At 38.0% G+C, this 21,923-nt stretch overlaps 1 protein-coding gene across 1 annotated transcript; it reads left to right on the top strand.

Moving 5' to 3' along the window:
• Nucleotides 1–406: 406 nt before the first annotated feature.
• On the top strand, nt 407–21,275 carry moto (minamoto; the record flags this gene model as incomplete). The annotated part of the gene is made up of 8 exons (XM_079810697.1): nt 407–412; nt 862–975; nt 1,399–1,538; nt 1,657–1,770; nt 8,961–10,701; nt 10,824–10,958; nt 11,381–11,561; nt 21,073–21,275. 8 exons carry the CDS (start codon nt 407–409, stop codon nt 21,273–21,275), a joined length of 2,634 nt encoding a protein of 877 aa, XP_079666823.1.
• Between the last annotated feature and the right edge of the window lie 648 nt (nt 21,276–21,923).

Raw genomic sequence — 21,923 nt, 5'->3', positions numbered from 1 at the left:
ACATTAATTAATTTGATGGGGCTCGAGGCAATAAAATACAGTTCATGTAATTTCTTCTGTCTTCAAGGAGAAAATATTAGTGCGTTGCTATGCGCGACTCCAACTCTGCACCCGACCATTTGGTTGATTCTGATTGGCTAATTGAAGCAGGTTTAGCCAATAGAACTGTCGGATCGAGACCACAAACGCTTCGCGGGTACATTGGTGAAGAGACACGGGCGAGGTTGCGCGAGCTTCTCCGAGAAATTTACGTAAAAGAGATTGGCCCGTCGTGAGGTTGACGTCTTTAATTTTTTTCTCACAATAAAGCATCTGATTAATTAGAACAATCGTGAACAATATATATTTATTATTTATATCGTAAGTAATTTATAGCGAGGCCCCCTGCCAGCAGAGTTCATTGCCAATGGAGGTAAGTTAAGAGCTTGTTGTTCTGAGGAAAAACTTTTGGCTAGTTCACTTTTTCTGTCTGCTTGTTAAATTAACTTGGTTACCGACCGAATAAAGATTACGGAGTGTACACATACATTACCCAATTAAAATGTTGATTAGCACAGTAGAAAAAGTAATAGGCAATGATATCGAGTCATGTTTAGCTATGAGGAGAACAGATATGTCGCATCACCCGGCGAAAGAAAGGCCTCATTTGACTAGATTTAATGTACAAAAAGTCACTTGGCACGTGTTGATAATTATATAACTGTTAACAGTTACATACACTATATCATGAACATGTGCTAGTTTTTTGTCATGCCATTATTGTCCATTTTCATATAGTATAATTTTAAATTTATGCATTATTAAATACTACTTCCCTTTAGCACATCATTTATATTAATATAATTTTCTTCCGTGTTTAAGGTTAATAATGCAGTGAAAAACAAAATCAATGTGGATACAAATGGAGCAAGAACGGTCTTTGGGCGATTTCATAGTTCAGTTCCAGACTCCTACTTTTCCACCTACAAGCCCCAGGTGAGAAAACCGTCACACTGTCTTTCAAATAATCAATACATCATAAAGTATTTTGATTATTATTGTTTAAAGAATACAATTATGATGGTAGAATATTGATTTGCCATTTTGCCTTTAACCTATTCATCAAGGGAGAGCATGCAATTTGCTTGTATGTCTCAATGAATAGCTAGTAATTTGATTTTGAACTACTAGCTGTTTTAGTAGATAAAGATGTCAGATGACAGTCTCTGTCTTAAAAGACATTAGGATTTTGTCTTTCCCAATATTGATGGGTATTTTTACCCTCCCACAATGGTTTTTGTCACATATATATATATATATATATATATATATATATATATATATATATATATATATATATTAAATTTACTGCCTCCCTATGTGCCTTTTATCAACAAATGCTGTATTCTTCAATTGCAGAATAATTTCAGTGACGGCAAATTCTTCAACTCGGTCTCGGACTGCACGTTGCAAGACTGCGCACCACTACCATATACAGTTTGGCCAACACAGGAAGACTGTAAATCAGTGGATTGGCCTCAAGGCATGCCTAATAAAAGGTTATTTTTTACACATATTAATAATACTATATTTGGAAGCAACTGGAAGTTTTATATTACGTTAAAACTGTGAGCCAAAAGGAGTTTGTTGTTAAATACTAATGTTTATCTTGCATAGAAATCTGGTAGATGCCAGTAATTGTGGGAGTGAGGCTGATCTTTATGGATTAGTGTCAGACATCTTAGAAGAACCAGATTCACTGGACCCATACTCGTCATACGTCTCAGAGAAGTAAGTCCCTTGATTTATGTATCAGAAATTAGACTCTAAAACAAATTATTAATAATTATTGGGGGGAAAAATCTTAAGTAAACAATTTTTTTAAAGACTGCCAATGCAATTAACATATTGAGGGAAATGGATATACAATATAAGAATATAAATTCACTGATACAAATATTTTAACACAATTTTACATGCTACAAAATACAGTTTTCAGCATTTTTATATCTTTACTTTTGTTAAGCATCCTGTCTGTTTGATTTTTAAATAAAAAATCCTGTAATGAAGGGATTTCTCCATCACAGACTGATAATAGTAGACTTTTGGGTTTGTCAAATCATATAAATGCCCTGATAGCTTAAACATGTAGCATATGTTAAACATTTAATTGGGGATGCACTGAAATGAAACTGAAATGTTTTGGCCGAAGCCGAAACCGGATATGATGAAACTCTTGGCCGAAGGCCGAATACAGAATAAAGAACGCATTTTTTCCCATTTATTTTGCCAAATTTTTCACCATTTTTTCACCATTGCATTAAAACAATTATATTTTGTCTTGCTTTTCAAAGAAAAATAAATTACAAAACTACAATTTAAAAAGTATTTTTTAAACATTGAATATTTTTTTAACATTCCAGCAGACTTACCAACAAAGTAGCCTGACGTTGTCATACTCAATTCTAGTCAGAATATGAGTCTAATACTGCTCCGTTGAGCGGTGATTATGGGGCGTGTTTCAACCGAACCAGGAAAGACCTCAACTGAATAGACCTACAACTAATCAGAGCAACGGAGCGACGCATAATGTTAGTTGTCAAATGTCAACAGAACTCAACTGCACACAGTGTTGCCAAGTCCGCGGTTTTCCCACAGGCCGTTTTTTTATGTCCGCGGGTTGAAGCGACCCCAATTATGTAATGTTTAGACCCAGGAATGCGAATTTTATTTTTGCCAAAAAAACACATATTTTATCCCCCAAACAGCATTTTTTCCATAGAACCCCCCCGGAAAGCTATTGGGCTTGTTTTGGGCTAGTTTTGAGTAGCAATTGGGCAGGTTTTGTTGTGAAAACTTGGCAACCCTGTCTGCACGCACGCTGGAAGAAGTAGAAGAAGAAGATGATTGTAAATGATTTTTGCCGGTATTGTAAAAAATAATTTAAGGATACACAGAGTACTTCCCAACACAATCATGTGATTGTGAATGTCCAATCACATGATTCCACACGTGAATCCACACACGTGACTGCATATACGAACAAGTTCTCCGTTGAGGATTAGAACAAATTCAACCCAAGCCCTCTTTGCCGATGTGGATGCGTTACTGTTTATCATCTGTCCATCATCGTCTAAAGCCCGCTCTGACAATTTCATGGGTCCGAACAGCTCCTGTTCGGGCATAGTTGCTTCACATTGGATCAATTCCAGACCGACCTCAAATGTTGTGGGTGGGCCTAAGTTCGGCTGGCATCCAGGCTACCAACAAAGCACAATATAACTTAAAATAAACAAATTAGTAAAGGGCAATTCTAATGTTATGGACGTGACATTTGAAGTCAAAACTTGAAATATACATTCTCTGAGAATGCATTTAATACCAATATATTGAACAGTTTTTTGTATATATATTCATAAACCCTTAATAAAAGGAGTCCAGACATTAGAAAAATATCAGTCTACACACTTAAAGAGACAAAAAGTCTCTTTAAGTTTTAGGTGACAACATATTTTTTTGGAATCCTGTGAATTACACTGCGTAAAACAAAAGTAATAATACCCACTGAATGAAGAAGGGTTGGCTCTCCACAAATCATAATATATTCATTTTATTTTTTGTGTTCGCATTTATGAGGAAAAAACAATGTTACGGGCGTGACAGATCTCCGTTAAGGATGTGACCGCTCTGAAAGACTGGGGCTCTGAAAGACTGCTTTAAAACTTTCACAGAGACCTCAAGCGGGCATTTATACCAAATCTGCAATACCATTATGGTAAGATTGCAGAATTAATCAACTTTTTTTAATACTAAATCACTGTATTTCAAATGGTTATGGATAATTTTTCATTTTGACAAGTGCGTGCGTTGTTCAAGACTCAATTTAGAGATCATGATTTTCCTTCTAACACAGCTTGCTATAATTCATTAACAAATATTAATGTTTATCATATAGGAGTTCAAATTGCATGGTTTCTCCCACAGTCAGGTGAACCGATTGACAATATTGTCCGCAGGTGTGGAATGCACTCGCAATCATGTCAGTTTTATGTTTTTTGTGTCTGAATGATTGCGCGGTTATTGGCCAGTTTATGCAGTTCAAAGTACAGTCGTAAGTCAAAATGATCACATTTGATTTAGTGTAAAAATGATTGCAATATCATTATTATTATTTTGTCAGCTTGATCGTAGGATTATGATGATTTATAAGGATTAATTTTCATAAGGATTAATATTCATGTTTCTACGAAGAGGGAAAAACGTGATATGCCGAGTGTCCTATGAGACACAATGCTCCTCTGTAAGTTGTACTGTATCATATAGCCTGACCTCTGATGTTCATATTTCGGTTCATATTTCATATTTCCAAAGAGGAAGAGAAGATTTGTTCATGTGCGCTTGATCTACACTGAGGCGCTACAGCAATCTGTCACGCCGTATTGAAGAGCCACAACTATTGTTTGAATTTTGTAATATAACTCGAAAATCAACTGAATTTGAAAGTTGACACCTTTTTCATTTTAAAACTAACAAAGCACAAAGATTAGTGCGTCTATTGAATATGCACTGATATACGCCTGAAGCAGATCACAGCAATAGTCATATGCATATGATTTAATATGAAGCGTTTGTAACGGTCACATCCATAACACATTATTATGGTTGTTCAGAGCAAAGTAGTAAAATGAATTTTCGATCCTAATAAGCATAAACATAATTTAGCTTTGTAAAGTTATCAAACAGTCTGCACTGCATAAATTATTAATTAAATATAGATTAATCCTTATTCATTTTTTGATTAACTTTAATGACAGACATCATTAGTGGCTGCTGTGACTTTAAGACCTGACGCGGATCTTGGCGCGCTGTCACACATGTCCCATTTTCTCACAACTTAATTTAAAGGGGTCATATAATGGTACATGCACTTTAACAAGTTGATTGTACGGAAAAGTGTGTTGGCAGTGCCTGTACACAACCATCCTATAATTATAAAAATGTTTGTTTTTTTAATCTCCTTATATGTTTTCCCCTGTCTCAAATCGAGCCGTCTGTCCGTGTGATGTCACACGGTCGGACACCCGTCCCACGATTGTTAATTGACAGCAGCGTTTCAACACAGACCTGCCCTGAGCGAGCTGTCACCATAGTCCGCCATTGTTGATACGCTGGAGCAGAATGGCGTCTAAGCGATTGTGGTGTTCTGTTCTTGGATGTAATAACGAACACAGCAGTCATTTTGATGTTCCTAAAGACCACAGCTGAAGACGCAGTGGCTGAGTTTTGTTTTCGAAGGGAATATTTCCCCCGATCAACGTCAATGCTTTCATGTTTGCGCAAATCATTTCGCACCAGACTGCTTTATAAACGAGGGTCAGTATAAGTGATGTTTTATTAACAAATTTCAGGAGAAGCACGTTCAGATAATTAAACCTAATTAAACACAAGTGGAGCACCCTCAGATAATTAAACCTAATTAAACATGTGTGGAGCACATTAAGCTAATCGATTTAATCAACGATAAGAGGTTTACCTTCTTTTTTATTTTAGCATCCCTCCACCACCCCATCTCCTCACTTTGATTTTAATAAACTCTTATTAGACGTCAACACAATTCATAATAAAATACAGTCTAGTTCTAGACTATCTTTATCACGGGGGGGATACTCTGGGTTCGGGCCAAAATTCCGAGCCCGGAGCCCTCCCCTGGACAGCACGCCAAATACGCATAATCTTTACTCTATTAAATTTGAAGTAAGTGTGAACTTGTGAAAGCAGGTTTTGCTAAGAAGCTGCTCCTGAAAAAAGAATCGGTACCAACTATTCGTGCTCCTGCTGTACCTACAGAAGAAGTGAGTGTAACATTTTATTAACCTGTATATTAATCTTTGCAAATCGCTTGCACACTTCACGATGAATGCGGCTAAAGTTTACAGGGTAAGTTACATTACGGCATGCTTTCTATGTATGACGTTCTCAATATAATTCATAATCCCACGTTTATAATGAACAATGCGTTATGGTTATTGTGTAATTACAAACTGTGTACGCTGGTGATAAAGTTAACGTGGTAACAATGAACTAATGTATACATCAGTAAACACATAGCATTCGTATCTCACTACGCTACCCTGCCAGTACATACAAAGATAGATCAAAGTGACGTTACGTTAACCAACCATTCAGAATAGTCCTGTTCGAACTTCGTTGGGGCCGTCATCTTGTTCCGGGTCTGACTCTGGTTCAAATTGATACGGTTGCACAGATGTCCTCAGAGACTCCCGTTGCCATTCTTTCTCGAAAATATACCCTCATCTGTTGTCAAGGCAACACTCCACGTGTGTTGTGTCAAACGCCCCACAGAACAGAGGGGCGGGGTGAGCAAAGCTCATTATCATTTAAAGTCACATGCACTGAAATGGCTTGCTGATAACAGAGCTGTTTTTGACCAGGTAAAATGAGTGTTTTCTTACAATACTAATGAGAATTTTTCATTAAAGTATATTACAAACTTTTCATTTAGACACTAAAGAATCATATTAACTTGTACAAAAATGGCATTATATGACCCCTTTAAGAGGTTTTTTAACTCATTTAAAACTACCAGTGCCGCGGTAGGCAAGTGATGTTACCGGTGTTGCGGCTGAAGAGACACACTTCTTTGAGTGTAATTGAGAGCGAAATTCTGTTGCATTGCAGTGCACAGCTGGCTTGCACTTGCGTAACAAATCAACATATAACTATCACATAAACATGGACAGAGCGGTCCACATTCAGAAATATGAGAATATGCTTCTTGTACTCACAGCTCACTGCACACATGTGTGTGAGCGAGAGTGATGCGCTGTTCGTGATATTACAGTCTGAAAGAAATTATTATTATTTCCTGCGTTATATGCGCAGAGCTTATGGTAAAATTTTGCACAATACGAGCTGAAATTCAGTTCCTGATAATATCTATACTTGCCATTCTTGAATCGATACAATATCCCCACACAAAATATCGCGATACTATGCTGTATCCACCCCCCCACCCCTAACATTAATACAGTATATTACAGACCTAAATGGACAACTTAAAAATATTTTTAGTTGGCCATCTTTGAGCTGCCCTGATACAGAATCTTCTACAGGGTGCTTCTAAAATTACTGAGGGTGTTCAGGTAAAGTGCAGATGTACGCTAAGCAACAGCTCCACCATAACAGTGTACAGTGAGACATTTAATATTATTTACAATTTCAAAAATATTAGTCTGTCTTTGCATTGCTTTATTGCGTTTCAACATATATCATATTTCTGTCCTGTGCAGAGTGAATCCAGCATTTGTAGATGTCACTTTTGAAACTTTGCAGCATGCAATTGGCTGTCGGTCCTCTTAGCACCATGAGAAACAATAGTTTTATTCAATGGATAATATAGGCTGTAGCCTTAAAAGCGAGCCGCTCTCTTTACAACCACTAACCCCCAATTTCCACCGGCTGCGTTACGGCTCCGTCACGGCGGCGGAGTCAATAGGTTTCCATTAAAGTCAATGAGTGTATTTCCACTGAATGCGTTACAGCTGCGTTCCGACTCCGGCGATTCGCAGCCCTCCGCATCAGATACGCAGAGCTTCTATTTTTGCCGGATGCCGGAGCGCTCCGCAGCACTACAGGGCAGAGTACGCAGGACAGGAAGTCGAGTGACAAAACAGAACAGCCAGAAACAAAATAAAAGATCTGTTTAATTTTCAAAATAAAATATACCGCGCTCATATTTCCCTACACTACAACTTGAAAACGTCATAATGGGCGGAGACAGGCTTGTTTTAACCCCGTTGACACGATGGATGAAGAAATGCTGATTATTGAGGTACAGAATCAACCCATCATCTATGACCCCTCACATCCTTTTTATAAGGACAACATTAAAAAGGATGCGGCGTGGAAAACTATAGCAGAAGTGATTGGTGTGGATGGTAAGTCACTATTTTTGTCCAAGAAATAAAGATAGAAAGCAAATAGCTAGTTATGTACTCGTAATGAGGAGTTATATAGCTATACAGGTTAAATATCGCGCGATCACACCAGAATTCGCGAGATTACATGGGGCCTCGTGACGTCAGCTGTCAGTCATGACCGCAGCCGTTCCGCAACAAATCCGGACCTGGTGGGTATTGACGGACGACGGAACACTGAGCTGTCACGCAGCGGAGCCGTTCCGCAGCCGTAACGCAGCCGGTGGAAATTGGGGGTAAAACGCTGTCGCTTTGTCAGTTCATCAGTTCATCTAACAAGGTTCAATGAAGCTGCCAACAATGCACAATAAATATCTTACTTACATTGTGTCTATACTTTGTTTGTTAATGAGTAATTTCGCGAGCCTTCATTACTCAGCACTGAATAAAAACTCTGGTGTTTTGAGCGGTGAGTGGATTCTGATTGGCCATTGCGTTTAAGAGGTCAACAACTATGTATGTGATTGGCTACATTGTTCACCGCTGCAAAAATACGTTGTAAATAGATACATTTGACGTTCTCCAGTGCGCAACCACAAATATGCACTGGAGCATTTGCCAAATCTGTTTCGTATCACCTGCAGGTGCTCTTGCTTGCGTTTGAGGGTGCTTGGACAATTCAGCAGAATAGTGTCTGCAAGCGGCCATTTTTTGCATCTTCTTCGGACACTTAAAAATGCTTCCACACTGCTGACATGTTTGCTGTATTTTATAATGCGTGTGTGCCTCTCACACACACTGGTTGCTATTTGATCACATCAAAGACGTTATTATTCGGTAAAATGTATTCTGTCTTTTCACTTATTCTGTGTTTTTTTGCTATTTTCGTCCAAATTTCGGTTGCTGAACATTCAGTGCATCCCTACATTTTATTAGTTACGACAGCTTCAGTAATTTTATAATTAAACCAAACATCCACCAGCTTTCTTCAATTATGTACTTCATGAACTAATAAATATCTTTATATATATTTTTTGTTTTTAGCAGGCTACCATCTAGTCTGAAAGGTGTCTGGTCTCCAAAGGTAACAAGAGAGGATAGCATGCAGTACTTCAATAATGATGTGCAGATGCCGCCCATTTCTGGATTCCCATCAAACCAGATTTATCCTAAACCCGTCACCAACGTCTGTCCTCAGACAGCTGGCAGAGATTCGCATCAGTGGGCCGAACTTCAGAATTTCAATGGTTTTGATTCTTGTTCACCTCCCTGTAATTTCACCTCCTGTAACGGAGAGGCTGATGCATATTCTCCTCAAGATCTCCCTCGCCCCCCAGGCCTAAACACACCCCCAGCGTTAGGCTCTAACCTCTATCAGACCAGGGCAGGTAAACCTGAGTATATCATATCTGAGATGGATGAAGGATACCGCAGCACCACTAACTGCCTGTCTGATTATTTAAACACAGTCAACAACTCCTGTTACCCTCCACAAAAAATGGATGACTCCTATTTCAGTTCATCTCATGAATTTTCATCTGTGAGCAAAGAGAAATTGAGAAACACCCAAACTTTCTCTGTGCAGGATGTCAGTAAACTGGCCTTTCTCTTGGCAGAGCAGGATATGAACTACTGCAGTGAATCGATTCAGAATGGGGAATACAGAGGATCACAGAGGAATCCTGAGGAAATCATGCCAGAGCAGAAGAGTCTTCCTTTTCAAAGGATGTCCGAGCTTATTACTCAAACACCAAATTTTAAGAGAGAGGTGACCCGCAACCATATGGAGCAAAAAGGACCTAAAGCAGAGGATATAAAGATTCTTTTACAAAATCATTATACTACAAATGAATTTTCAGGGTTTGTGCCACCCAAACCTTTTTCGCCTACCGTTGGACCTCCAACCTTACACTCAAACAAAGAAGCCATTCCGATAGGAGGCAGCACAGCTCAAACCGGTGTAAAGCAATTCCAGCCTGTCCAGTCAAACCATTATCAAATCCAAGCTAACACTTCAGCAAAGACAAACAGCAACAATGGATCACAGGGGTTTGCAAAGCTCATGTCCACATCTAGGTCTTTTCCATCTCTTCCTTCTCAACAGTTGTTCCGAGCTGCAGCGAGAGTCCCAGCTGATCTGAGTCAAGGGAATGCAGTAAATCGGCATGGTGCAATAGGCCAGGTCAGTCTTGAAAGTTTAAGGAAGGGAGCAGGAAATGTGGACATGACAGATTTTGACCTCCAGCTAGAGAACAACAGGCCGTCAGCGGGCCTCATGGTCGATGGGCACTTTAGTCAGCGATTAAGCATGAAACCCAAACTTCCTGGATTCCTGAAAGAGGCAGACAAAAAAACAGGATTCCTGCAGAGTCCATACCAGGGGATGGGCAGTATGTACGGGGGACAAATGAGATACAACGGAGCTAATTCAAACTCAGCCAAAGCCACACCATCACAACATTTCCCTTTCCTATATCAGATGGGTGATCCCAGAAAAAGTGCATGCCAACCAATTCAGTCGCAACCACCGCTGCCCTATTGCTCTGCGCCTCTCATCGACAGGAATGAACGTCTGCCTGATGGAGATATTTCACCCTTCAGCCCCTATCTACAAGAATATATTGGGCTAAGCCAAGCATCAGGATATGGGTCGTTCTCTGGGTTTCTATCTGCCATGACTTTGCCTAAGTTTGGCAAGGCATTCGGAAGCCCCAACAGTCAGCTACACTTTTACCTGGAGGAATGTTACGAGCAGTGGAGGATGCTGGAAAGAGAGAGAAAGAATGTAAGTTTGATGCTCTTGAGACATTTTTAGGGAACTACCATGTAGTTTGCATAATAACCTATTTTTTTTTCACAAGCATTATAAGGTAAGCAACTAACATAATATGGTATTCTTTCTGACAGGCAGAAGCTGTTCTTACAAAGACTTACCCAGGAAAACGTGTGTCTATGGTGACCAGTAGCGTTTTACCCAAAATGCCTCCAAACCCATCCAGAGTGGACAGGCTCATTGTAGACCAGCTTCGTGAACAGGCCAGGGTCAGCTTTCTGTCCAATATTTTTTAATAAAACTAGCTGAGTGTTTTCAATCAGGGGGCACAAGAGGTTGTTAAGTGAGTCTGTTGAAACAGTGTAAAAATAAATAAATTAATAATAATAAAATATATAAATACAATTATTTCATGTAATTTACATTATTATCGGAATATTGTGCCTTCTAAAAATCATGAAAGAATAATCACAATAATTGTATTCTGTTGTGTCTGTTTTTCATCTAATAGTATATTTAACATGGTGGGTAGAAAAAAGAAACTTTGTCAACTTAATAGAAAGTAAATTTTTTACATGTATCATATGTTTATTTTGTACGGCATAAGAATTACATTGAAATTGATTTAGACTATAGTTACAGATGAGGTGAATTTTCCATATCATAATGCAAAATTGCCTTGTGTTTATAGGTGGCAGGTTTGCTAGGCAAGATGGAACAGTTGCGGAGTTTTCCGTTTCATGCTAATATCGGCTCTGCCTTGGATCGGCATCTCGAGGCTATTTATTTCACTCAGGCACGCCGCAAGGACGAATTCATCAATGCTAACAGCAGACAGAGGCAGCCGGCGGCCTTCTTTAGAGAGGACAAGGGTTAGTAATCATGCACTATAACAAAAGCAGGAAGTACACATCTTTTGTAAACTAGTGTGAAGCCACAATCCTAAGAAAGTGGATGATGAAAGTGCCTGCAAATGCTATGTCCTACTCAACAGTGTTTCTCACAGATTAGAAACCAATTTGTGGTGGTGGTGTTGTTGGGGGGTTGGTGATTGGCACAAATATCGATTTTGATCTTGATTCAGTATCAATACATATGTATATAGTCTACTGTATATATAGGGAAAAATACGTTTGCCTTTTTAGCATTATTTTAAACTTTTCTTCAGAGTGAGAGACGCGCATGAGTGACAGAGAGACGGAGGGAGAGCAGGGAAAGCAAATGCAGCTGAACGAATACGCGTGTTTTAAATAGCGTAAAAAAAATAAAAAATAAAGAATAACGACATGCAATATGTGGCGGCCGGTGTTGATTCTGTGGCGCACCGCCACAAATTTGTCTATGTGTGGGAAACACTGCTCAATCTGTTGCTTTGTTATCTTAGGTGTATATATTCTTGTGTCAATATATATATAGGGCTGTCACGATTATAAAATTTGGATTAATAATAATGATTAATTGTCTAATAAATAATTTTGGTTATGCAGATTAATTGCCAGTTTTAAGGGCTTTGATGATTATGACGATTAATTGTCTTTTTTGGGCTTTGCCATACATTTTTTTGTGTGCTTCATTCATTGATTGTGATTAATTTAATCCTTTGTACGTTATCATTTTTTGGCGTAAGATTACAGTTAACACCTTTAAATATTAAGTAATTTATTCAACTCCGTAAATAACTGAAATAATCACAACAGACTGGCCAATCACAAAAAAGGCCATAAAATGTATCATTCACATACAAACTAATGGTCACTTTTTTACTAAAATCCACTAGAATCCACTTAATACATACTTAGGGATGACTTCAAAACTACGAACGCAAGGCAAGTGGACTTTGACCTCAGTACCAAAACTACGTCTGGCAAATAATAACGTGAAGCGAACGAACAAATTCAGACAAGACTAGGGTGACATTTAAGGGATAATAATCAGGGCTTGACATTAACAACCGCCATTTGCGAGTGTAACGTTATTTCGGCTGCACACTAGTCACTCTGGCTGTTGAACTTATAATAGTCTTCTCAAAAGCCATCTGTTATAATCGCGTTGCGCATTATAAGCACTTACACGTGTTTCTATTTAGTTTATGAATGCAATGTCTCAAAATCAGAGGCGTTCAGATTAGCGGAGTTTTGTTCAGAGCGCGCGCGCCGCGCTCACTCGCTGAAATCTGCACTCAAAGCAGAGATAAATGTGCGATGTACGCAAGAGATTCATTCATCATACAGTGGTCGACTGTTTTTGTTCTATTTCAGCAGCGAAAATGGTTTAAAAACACAGCAGAACCACAGCGCATCTGATATGACTGGCATAACGCTGGCGAATTTAGGGACCGTCTGTAAAGTTACACACAACATTGGTAACGTTATACACGTTTCAAACTTCAATAGCATTTGAAGAGAATGACAGTCATAAAAAGACTGTAAAGTGTTCATCTAGGTGTCAGGTATGATAAACTGTCAAATCATATGGAAATATGGATATGCATTATTTCACTAGGATACTGTTTGGGCTCTAACACAAAATATGCTAGATTTAAATGTGTCTGATAGAACACTGATGAGAATATTGCTTGGGAATATATTTACAGTGATAATATTAGAGATTATATTTACGACAAATTATTATTATTTATGTGTTATGCGTTGCTATTGATGACGGCCATTAAGGAAGGAAATCCCACAGAATCTAGCTTAAAAAAGTGCTTAGAGCTGCTTAAGTTATTTGTTGTTTGTTGAATTTCAAATATAAAACTTGTTGAAATGTTTTAAGTGTGTGCATCTGTTCTTTTTGAACACTTTCATCTCGTTTCAACAAAACCGTGATAATATTGATAACGTGATAATTTGGGTCTCTATAATCGTGATGTTAAATTTCCATACCGTTTCATCCCTATACATACTACACGCTATAGAGAAAAACAACAAATTAATACAACTATGTAATCATAAGTAGGGGTGTAAAGATTCACTCGTTTTCTCGATGCATCGATTACCAGAGATGTATAGTAACGAAGTAGAACTACTTCACTACTGTACTTAAGTACTAAAAGGCAGTATCTGTACTTTACTAGAGTATTATTTTTTTCTCCTACTTCCACTTTTACTTCAGTACATATTTTCGATGAGTTTAATACTTTTACTCCGATATTTTTTTTATGTGCTGCATCGTTACTTGTTACAATTATAAAAATGTTACGAATCATTCCATTCCAAACCCACATTACCACTGCCAGAACGGTAGATGGCAGGTTTGATGAAGCTGAATCAAGCTATTAAGAAGACTGGGCGTGCTTCCGTTCTGCCTTTTGATCAGCTTAAAAGATGGACAAATCAAAAACACCACCTTCCACCCCTTCAACTTCAAGTGATCGTGGCTGTGTGAGAGAGAGAGAGAAAGAGAGCGCAAGAGAGAGCCCCGCGCGCGCATTCTCTGTCTTTAAAACAACACGAGCGTCTTGCGCTCAAATTGCTCTCTATTTGTTTACATAGTTAATGTGCACTGTGAAGTAACATATACAAACAATGAACAGCTGTATTTTTATTAACTAAGATTAACAAAGATTAATAAATACAGTAAAAATGTATTGATCATGGTTAGTTCATGTTAGTTATTAGTCTAATACATTAACTAATTTAATGTTAACAAATCTCACCATATTGTAAAGTGTTACAAACAAATAATTTACTCAGAACACCTCTTGAAATGAGAATATAAGTGTGCTTACCCCATTTTTTTTTAGTAAGAGTGGTTAGTAAGATTTAATCTTAATGAACTATAGTATTTTCAGGTTATTTATATGGCAATGTGTAGAAAAATTACCTACCAACATTGTGATTGTCCTTTAGGTTAATCATTTGAAATAATAAAAACAATATGTTCAAACTTTTGACTACTTTCTTTAATAACTACATAACACAATACTTGTACTTTTACTTTCAGTACTTGAGTAGTAAATTTTAAAATAAACTACTTGCAATACTTAAGTACAAAAATGTTGAATACTTTAGTACTTCTACTTAAGTGTGGTGCTTAAAGAGCACTTCAACTTCTACTCAAGTCACTTTTTTGATAAGGAACTTGTACTTTTACTCAAGTCTGTGTCTCTAGTACTTTATACATCTCTGTCGATTACAAATCCTGACGATGCATATGCATCGATCTTGAAACGTGCATTTTGAATCGTGAATCGTTTATTTCGGCCGATAATCGATTTAAAATGCTAAGAATCGAATGAATCACGATTCAATAGCGATTCAGTGCTTTAAAATTAACTTTAGATTATATCTACTAAATGCGTGAATTAATAGAGACATTGTGCTGCGTCATCCGCGCCCTCACAGCTCGCCTTCACAGACACGCGATTTACCGCCTTCACTGGAGTGCTCTCGCTCTCCGTCCGTCGCTCACTGACACATGTTTGAGCAGCTCATGTTTGAGCTCTCCTCAGGATGGCCACTGCGACCACATGAGCAGATGGCCGCTCTCTATCGAGAAAGGAATTGTCCCAAGTCAAAACGCAAGCCATTGTCAACTGCCAAGTCACCGCGGTCACTACTGTTGAAATAAAACGCTTTCATTGCGTGGGAACGTCGCCGTTATTTTATATAAAATAAAATACTTAAGCTTTACGAAAATACAGTAGGCCTACCTGAGCAGTTGAAGTAAAACCCCGCTTATTCAAGGATGAACATTTATTGCATGGACGGAGCAAACACATTTGTAAGTGTCTAAAATGCATACGCACAGTTCTGATGAATGATACATGAAATTTAACTTAATGTCGTTTAACTGAATATACGAAGGAAACTGCTAAAGTAACTACAACATTACCAACACTGAAATAAGAGCGTGCGGTTTATATAGCCTATCAATCGGATGCGCATTAAAGTAGCCTCCGAAAATAGCAGCAGTTTTTTAAACACCGGCGCGTTTTCTTTCAGAATCATCATAAGAAAAATGACCCGTATAAAGAGAACAAAGAGGGTTTTTCTTTCTATTCTGTGAAGAAAAGTTAGTTTAGGATTAGTTGGAAAAGTGCATGATATGAGTCTCTCCATGCAGCATTGTGTGTTTAATGCCAGGAACACTTGAATAAAGTTGTGTAGCCATCAACATTATCCTGCACAATAGTTAGCATTAACTAACAATACTTTTAAAGCCTTTTTAAATTCTGGCTTATGTACATTTTTACAAATGCCATTTTATATGGGAAGTAAAGTGTGTAATAATAATAATAATAAAACAATAAAGTAATATGAACTAACTTTAACATTGGACTAAATTATTATTATTATTTTTTGTAACACTTTACAGTAAGGATGTATTAGTTAACATAAGGTAATGCATTAGTTAACATGACCTAACCAACTAACCTGGTATTATGTTTTATTTTGCAACACCTCTGTTCAGCAGTAGTTAACATGAACTAACCATGAACAACACCTCTGTTCAGCATTAGTTTATATTTGTTAATGTTAGTTAATAAAAATCCAGCTGTTCATGGTTTATGTTAGTTCACAGTGCATTAACTAATGTTAACAAGATTTTAATAATGCATTAGTAAATGTTGAAATTAACATTAACAAAGGTAAAATAAATGCTTTATAAGTGCAGTTCATTATTAGTTCATGTTAACTAATGTAGTTAACTAATGTTAAACTAATGAACCTTATTGTAAAGTGTTACCGTTTTTTTGCCCACTCTCTGACCTCTGAAGGCCGCTGTGTAATTCACACCCTGACTAAGACACATTAGGGGAAGCATTTTAATAATCCTATGAATGCATATATATATAAAGAAAAACATAATCGAATCGCATCGAATTTTAATGTGAATCGCCTCGAATCGAATCGTTCTGAATGGTCAAAAATCGTTCTTGAATCGAATTGAAAACCTATGAATCGTGAATCGAATCGATTCGCTTCCTACCCAAAGATTCACTGCCCTAATCATAAGCTATGACAAAAAATATTAAACTAAATTAGATATAATTCAGCGGCAAAAAGTTATTATTGAAAAAATATTTGGTGTGGAGTAATTTTATAAAATCATGTTAATAAAAACAAATTATAAATTACTAATTGTATTATAAAATACATCCATGTATGATTCAACAATTTATTTTATTATTTATATTTATATATGAATGTAAAGAATTATATATACAAACAAATCGTATAAAATTAAAAGATGCTTATTTTTAATGTATTGTGCAACTTTTTAATGGTGCAACAAGATATGATAGATACAGCAGAACAAGATAGGCTTTTTAATAATCTTTCAGTGCGCAAAAGCGTGATAATATGAAATGCTTAGAAACAGAGTGGCACAAACTGCTTATGCGCATCACGGGTGCATTTTAACAATGTAAATATTCTTCTGTCACTCACATAAGCAATGGAATGGCTTCAGATGACTTCGAATATAGTGCACGAAAACTTAAAAGTGCAGTGTGTAGTATTTATGAGGATCTATTGACAGAAATGCAATATAATATACATAACTATGTTTCCAGTGGTGTATAAAGACCTTACATAATGAACTTATGTTTTTATTACCTTAGAATGAGCCATTTCTATCTACATAGTAGGGCTACACGATAGATCGTTTTAGCATCGAAATCGCGATGTGCGCATTAGAGTGCGGATCGGGCCGCATTTTTCAGTAGTAACTGAACCCGACAGGCATTAAGATATTTATGTCCGAGCCCAACCCGAATCAATTTTTTTTTCTCATACTAATGACACATGTACGTTTGTTTGTGTGGAAAGCCCGCTTTTATTAAGCAACTGTAGGAAGGCATTCTGAAATTATTACAGATGAGCGCATCAGTGCGCAGACGGGGAAACAAATACACACGGTAACACAGGGCCAAATCAAATAACCAATTGAAATTAAATGAACAAAGGCCTACCAAAAATGGCCCAAGCTAACAGAACAAAACATTAACGTAACACAAATGCAGCTTATTGAAATGAAAATCACTCTTACCATTTTTCTCGTAAACTGTATGGCTACTAAACTGCAACATGGGATCTATTTACACAATCCATCCATCAAACTTTAGGCTAATCCAGGTTATTATGCAGAAAAAGGATTGCATCAACTGTGGATGGCTTCAAGGCTGTCCTCCTCTGCTCGATGGTCCTGCCAGCAGCGCTGAAGTTGCTGCCAGTCACATGTAGCCTAATATGCAATATGCACGCACATGTTGCGTGTTGTCACAGCAACATAAACAAATTCCCCCACACAGGAAGACGGATGTTAGGGTAATATTTTTAATTTATTTTTATCACAAAAACATACCTTTGCATCAAGTTAAACAGGCCCATTGGCTACCTACATAATAAGCTGTTTTAAATTTCAAATTTTCAATGCCTTATCGCGCTGACCTGACCGAGCCCGACTCGAACCCGAACATTATTTCTAAATATCTGTCCGAACCCGGCCCGGCCCGTCGGTCACCGACGGGTCCCATCGGGCTCGGGTCGGGTATCCATCCTCTAGTGCGCATCTGCGATAGTCACATCGCAGAATGTGCAATGTCAAGTATAGGGATCGTAGTTGATCCGTGATCCATACAGGCAGCTGCACCCCAGTTCAGAACACGTGATTAATTGCAAAGTTTAACCATCATAGAGTGAAAGTTTGATATTTTCTTGTCTGACTTGTGTTTTTAAGTCAGACTCAAGCGCAAAAGGACTGTATTCGCACGCTGTTTTCTGTATGCACACACAGACCCGCGCAGACGTGAATGGCGGATACATTGTGCTTACAGAAAACAGCATGTGGACATTTTTACTTAAACATTTTTTTAAGCTTAACTGACATGTGCTCGCAAAATGAAATCAAAATGCCTGTCTGGGCGAGTATCCTTGTAAACACAGTCAGTTATGTGTTGTAAACTATTGATGAAGGAAACGGACGCGTGTCATTTAGGTCTGTGGCTCCGTGCATTCATCTTAAAAGGACAGCAGCCTTGTACACCGGCAGCTGTTTGTGTCGCCAATTCATTTTTGGATGAACTATCCCTATAAAGTGTCCGGCCCCTCTTACAAGGTGAAAGACTTAAAATAATGAAAGGAAAGCTAATGGAAATAAAATAATCCCAACATATTATATTATAAACATTGGGCCCTATTTTAACGATCTGAAACGCAAGTGTCAAAGCGTGAAGCGCAAGTAACTTTGTGGGCGGGTCTCGGCGCTGTTGCTATTTTCCCGGCGGGATAAATGGCTCTTGCGCCCGGCGCAAATCTAAAATGGGTTGGTCTGAAGTAGCTTCATTATTCATAGGTGTGGTTTGGGCGTAACGTGAATAAACCAATCCGAGCGTCATCCAACATTCCCTTTAAAAGCAGGTGCGTAAGTTCCATTATGGATTGCTATTATTATGGCGTATTTACCAGGCGCACGCCAGGAGCGGTTCACAGCCGAGGAGACTGATGTTCTTGTAAGAGCAGTGGAAGACAGAGAAGTGAAGTTGTAATGTTGTACATTATGGTAAAGGTGATTTCACAGTCTTTTTTTTCTTTCAGTTTTTTCAGTTTTTCAGTCGATTTTTTTTCCTGGTTCTTGACGGACAAACCAATTTGTCAGATGTCCTTATATACATATATGTCTTGCCACTATTGGGCAAACAGGTCTTATCCTTAATTATTACAATTAGCCTAAATCATTTGTAAGCTAGATTTATGCCTATTTTTTCACATCTTCGTGGCACACCACAATGATTTCCGTCATCTCATGTGTTAATATTTTTTTAGTGTAACAATTTATGATTTGCAAAAATAACTGTTGCATCTGTGTAGATTACATGAGCAAAGTGTATGCGCGTTGTGCACGCTATACATTATGGTCAAGCATGCGCCCTTAAAATAGCATAATGAACAACGCGCAACGCGCCACTGACTTTAGACTAGGTTTTTTCTGGTCAGTGGCGCAATTGTTTAATGGAACAGCAAAATAGCACCAGGGATTGTTTGCGCCGGAACACGCCTCCTTTTTTGCGCTGAACCGCCCAGGGAGCGCAAGTTCATTCACTAGTTTAGCGACGTGCTTCTGTGGAGGGAAAAGCGCGCTTTGCGCGGGTGCAAAATAGGAATGACACATGCGTCGGTGTACAAAGTCAATTGCGCTGGGTGCAAGATAGGGCCCATTATGTTCAGTTAATCTTCAGTATTTGCTGATGATGTTTGGACCCAGATAAGATTATACAGGGCTCAACATAAAAAAAAATTCCCACTGGCTCCTGGGGCCAGTAGATCAGAGTTTTGCTGGCACCTTCTATATTTTTATTGGCCCTGAAAGAAATATAAGGAAAACTTTTCCATTAAGCTGTATGTATTGTATACATTAGGATTAATCAATACAGCAAATGGAGTACATGAATTAAGAGCTAGAGAGCCCCTGGAGACATGCAAAAATAACCAAATTGTCATTGTAACTATGAATTTTTTATTGCAGTATATATATATATATATTTGTCCAACCAACAGTCGTATCCAATTATATGCAAGTTATTGTTATATATGACAAAGAAAAGCATCAGAAAAATAAATATAAAAATGTATATAAACTATTTAAAAACTGTAGCAAACAAATATATATATATATATATATATAAAACAAAAGATAAACAATTAACAAAGATACACATTATACAAGATATTTTTGGCTTCATTTAGCCGTAGTCACGTGACATAGGTGTTTTGAATCAAGCTTCGGATCGTTCGACTCGAAACATCTGCGCTTCGGATCGCGCAAAGCTTCGGAACTACAGTTTTGCGTCAGCCATCCCTGACGTGCACATGAAACCGAAAGTATAATTTACTCGTCTCGGTCTGTTTCGGAGCACGCGCTGCCTTTGGAATGACACCCAAATTCACTCATGACACAAGTCATGCACTCGCACTTTGGATCTATCATTTATGAGCAAAGTTACGGTGATATATTAGCTAGCTAGTTGAGTAACTTACCTTCAACATGCTACATCGGTGAGGTACTGAGAGCCAACGTCTTCGCCATTCTACTTGAGAAGAGCGACCGTTCTCTCGTAGGCAGTAAAGGCGAGCTCACTCTTCACGTAAGCATATATATATATGGTAAGCAGTGTTTATTAGCCTCGTAGTTCTTTGCCATTTTAACGTAATAAAAAAATTGAAGTAACATTGACACTCTTCGCGCCACTGGGTATGACGTTTGTTTTGCCTTTGCGGATGGCCGGGCCAGTGATTGGCCATTCAACTAACCCGACATACTCTTTTACTGGCCCCGGGCCATCGGGCCATTGCTTATGTCGAGCCCTGATTATACCATCAACACACTCTTTCTTAACTTTCTAATCACACTGTTTCTTTTGTATTTCAGATCTCACAGAGATACTTCTCCTGGCATCTGCAGTGAAGGACATGTGCAGCAGCACCAGAAAGGCCCGAACTGCTCTTTGGTGTGCATTACAAATGACTTTGCCTAAAACAAGCAGTTACCTAAAGGAAGGACATGCAAAAGGTGCCTGCTCCCCTTTAGGCCAAGGAAGTCCTGAGCAGAGAAGCTTGGAGAGAGCACTGACTACCCTGTGATCACTTTCTGGTAGGTATAGAGTCTTTGTGTGTGTGTTTTTCTGACACAAAGTAACATTGATCTAACCTGTCCAAAAAGACATAGGTGATAGGATTGCATTTTTAGAGGAATGAATGAGTTATTTAAGTTATTCCACTATAGTGATACATTAGGCTCAGTTGTGGGCAGCAGATGGAATTCTTAGTTCATTAATATTTATCAGTCTTCTGTGAAAACCAATCAGATTATAATCAAATTCTCCAAAAGACATGGAATTATGGCAGTAAGATCAGTATTAAGCTATTTGTCCAAGGACCCCTGAAGAACTGCCAGTAAAAACAAGGTTTTGAGAGAGTATGAAAGATTGATTCAACAACTGTCATTGTAAGAGAGATGAAATCAGAAGGACCTTTTAACTGGCTAATGGTGATAATGGTACAGAATGTGCGGTAAGTGTAAGATCTGTGGCTTTGGAGGATAATGGGATATTTTTGCCCAGTTGACAGAAAATTATAAATAGTTACATAGGAAACAAAAAAAATATTTGTGTTAAAAGTTTTTGTCAGTTTAATTAGTGTCTCCTACAACCTATTCAAAACACTCATATCATTTTAGGTCCATCGATACACACATTCACTAAATCAAAAACAGTATTTATGACCAGCAGG

Source organism: Gobio gobio, assembly GCF_949357685.1.
Source record: "Gobio gobio genome assembly, chromosome: 1".
Lineage (NCBI taxonomy): Eukaryota > Metazoa > Chordata > Actinopteri > Cypriniformes > Gobionidae > Gobio > Gobio gobio.
Note: the sequence above shows the minus strand (reverse complement) of the source record. Positions and strands in the feature narration are given on the sequence as shown.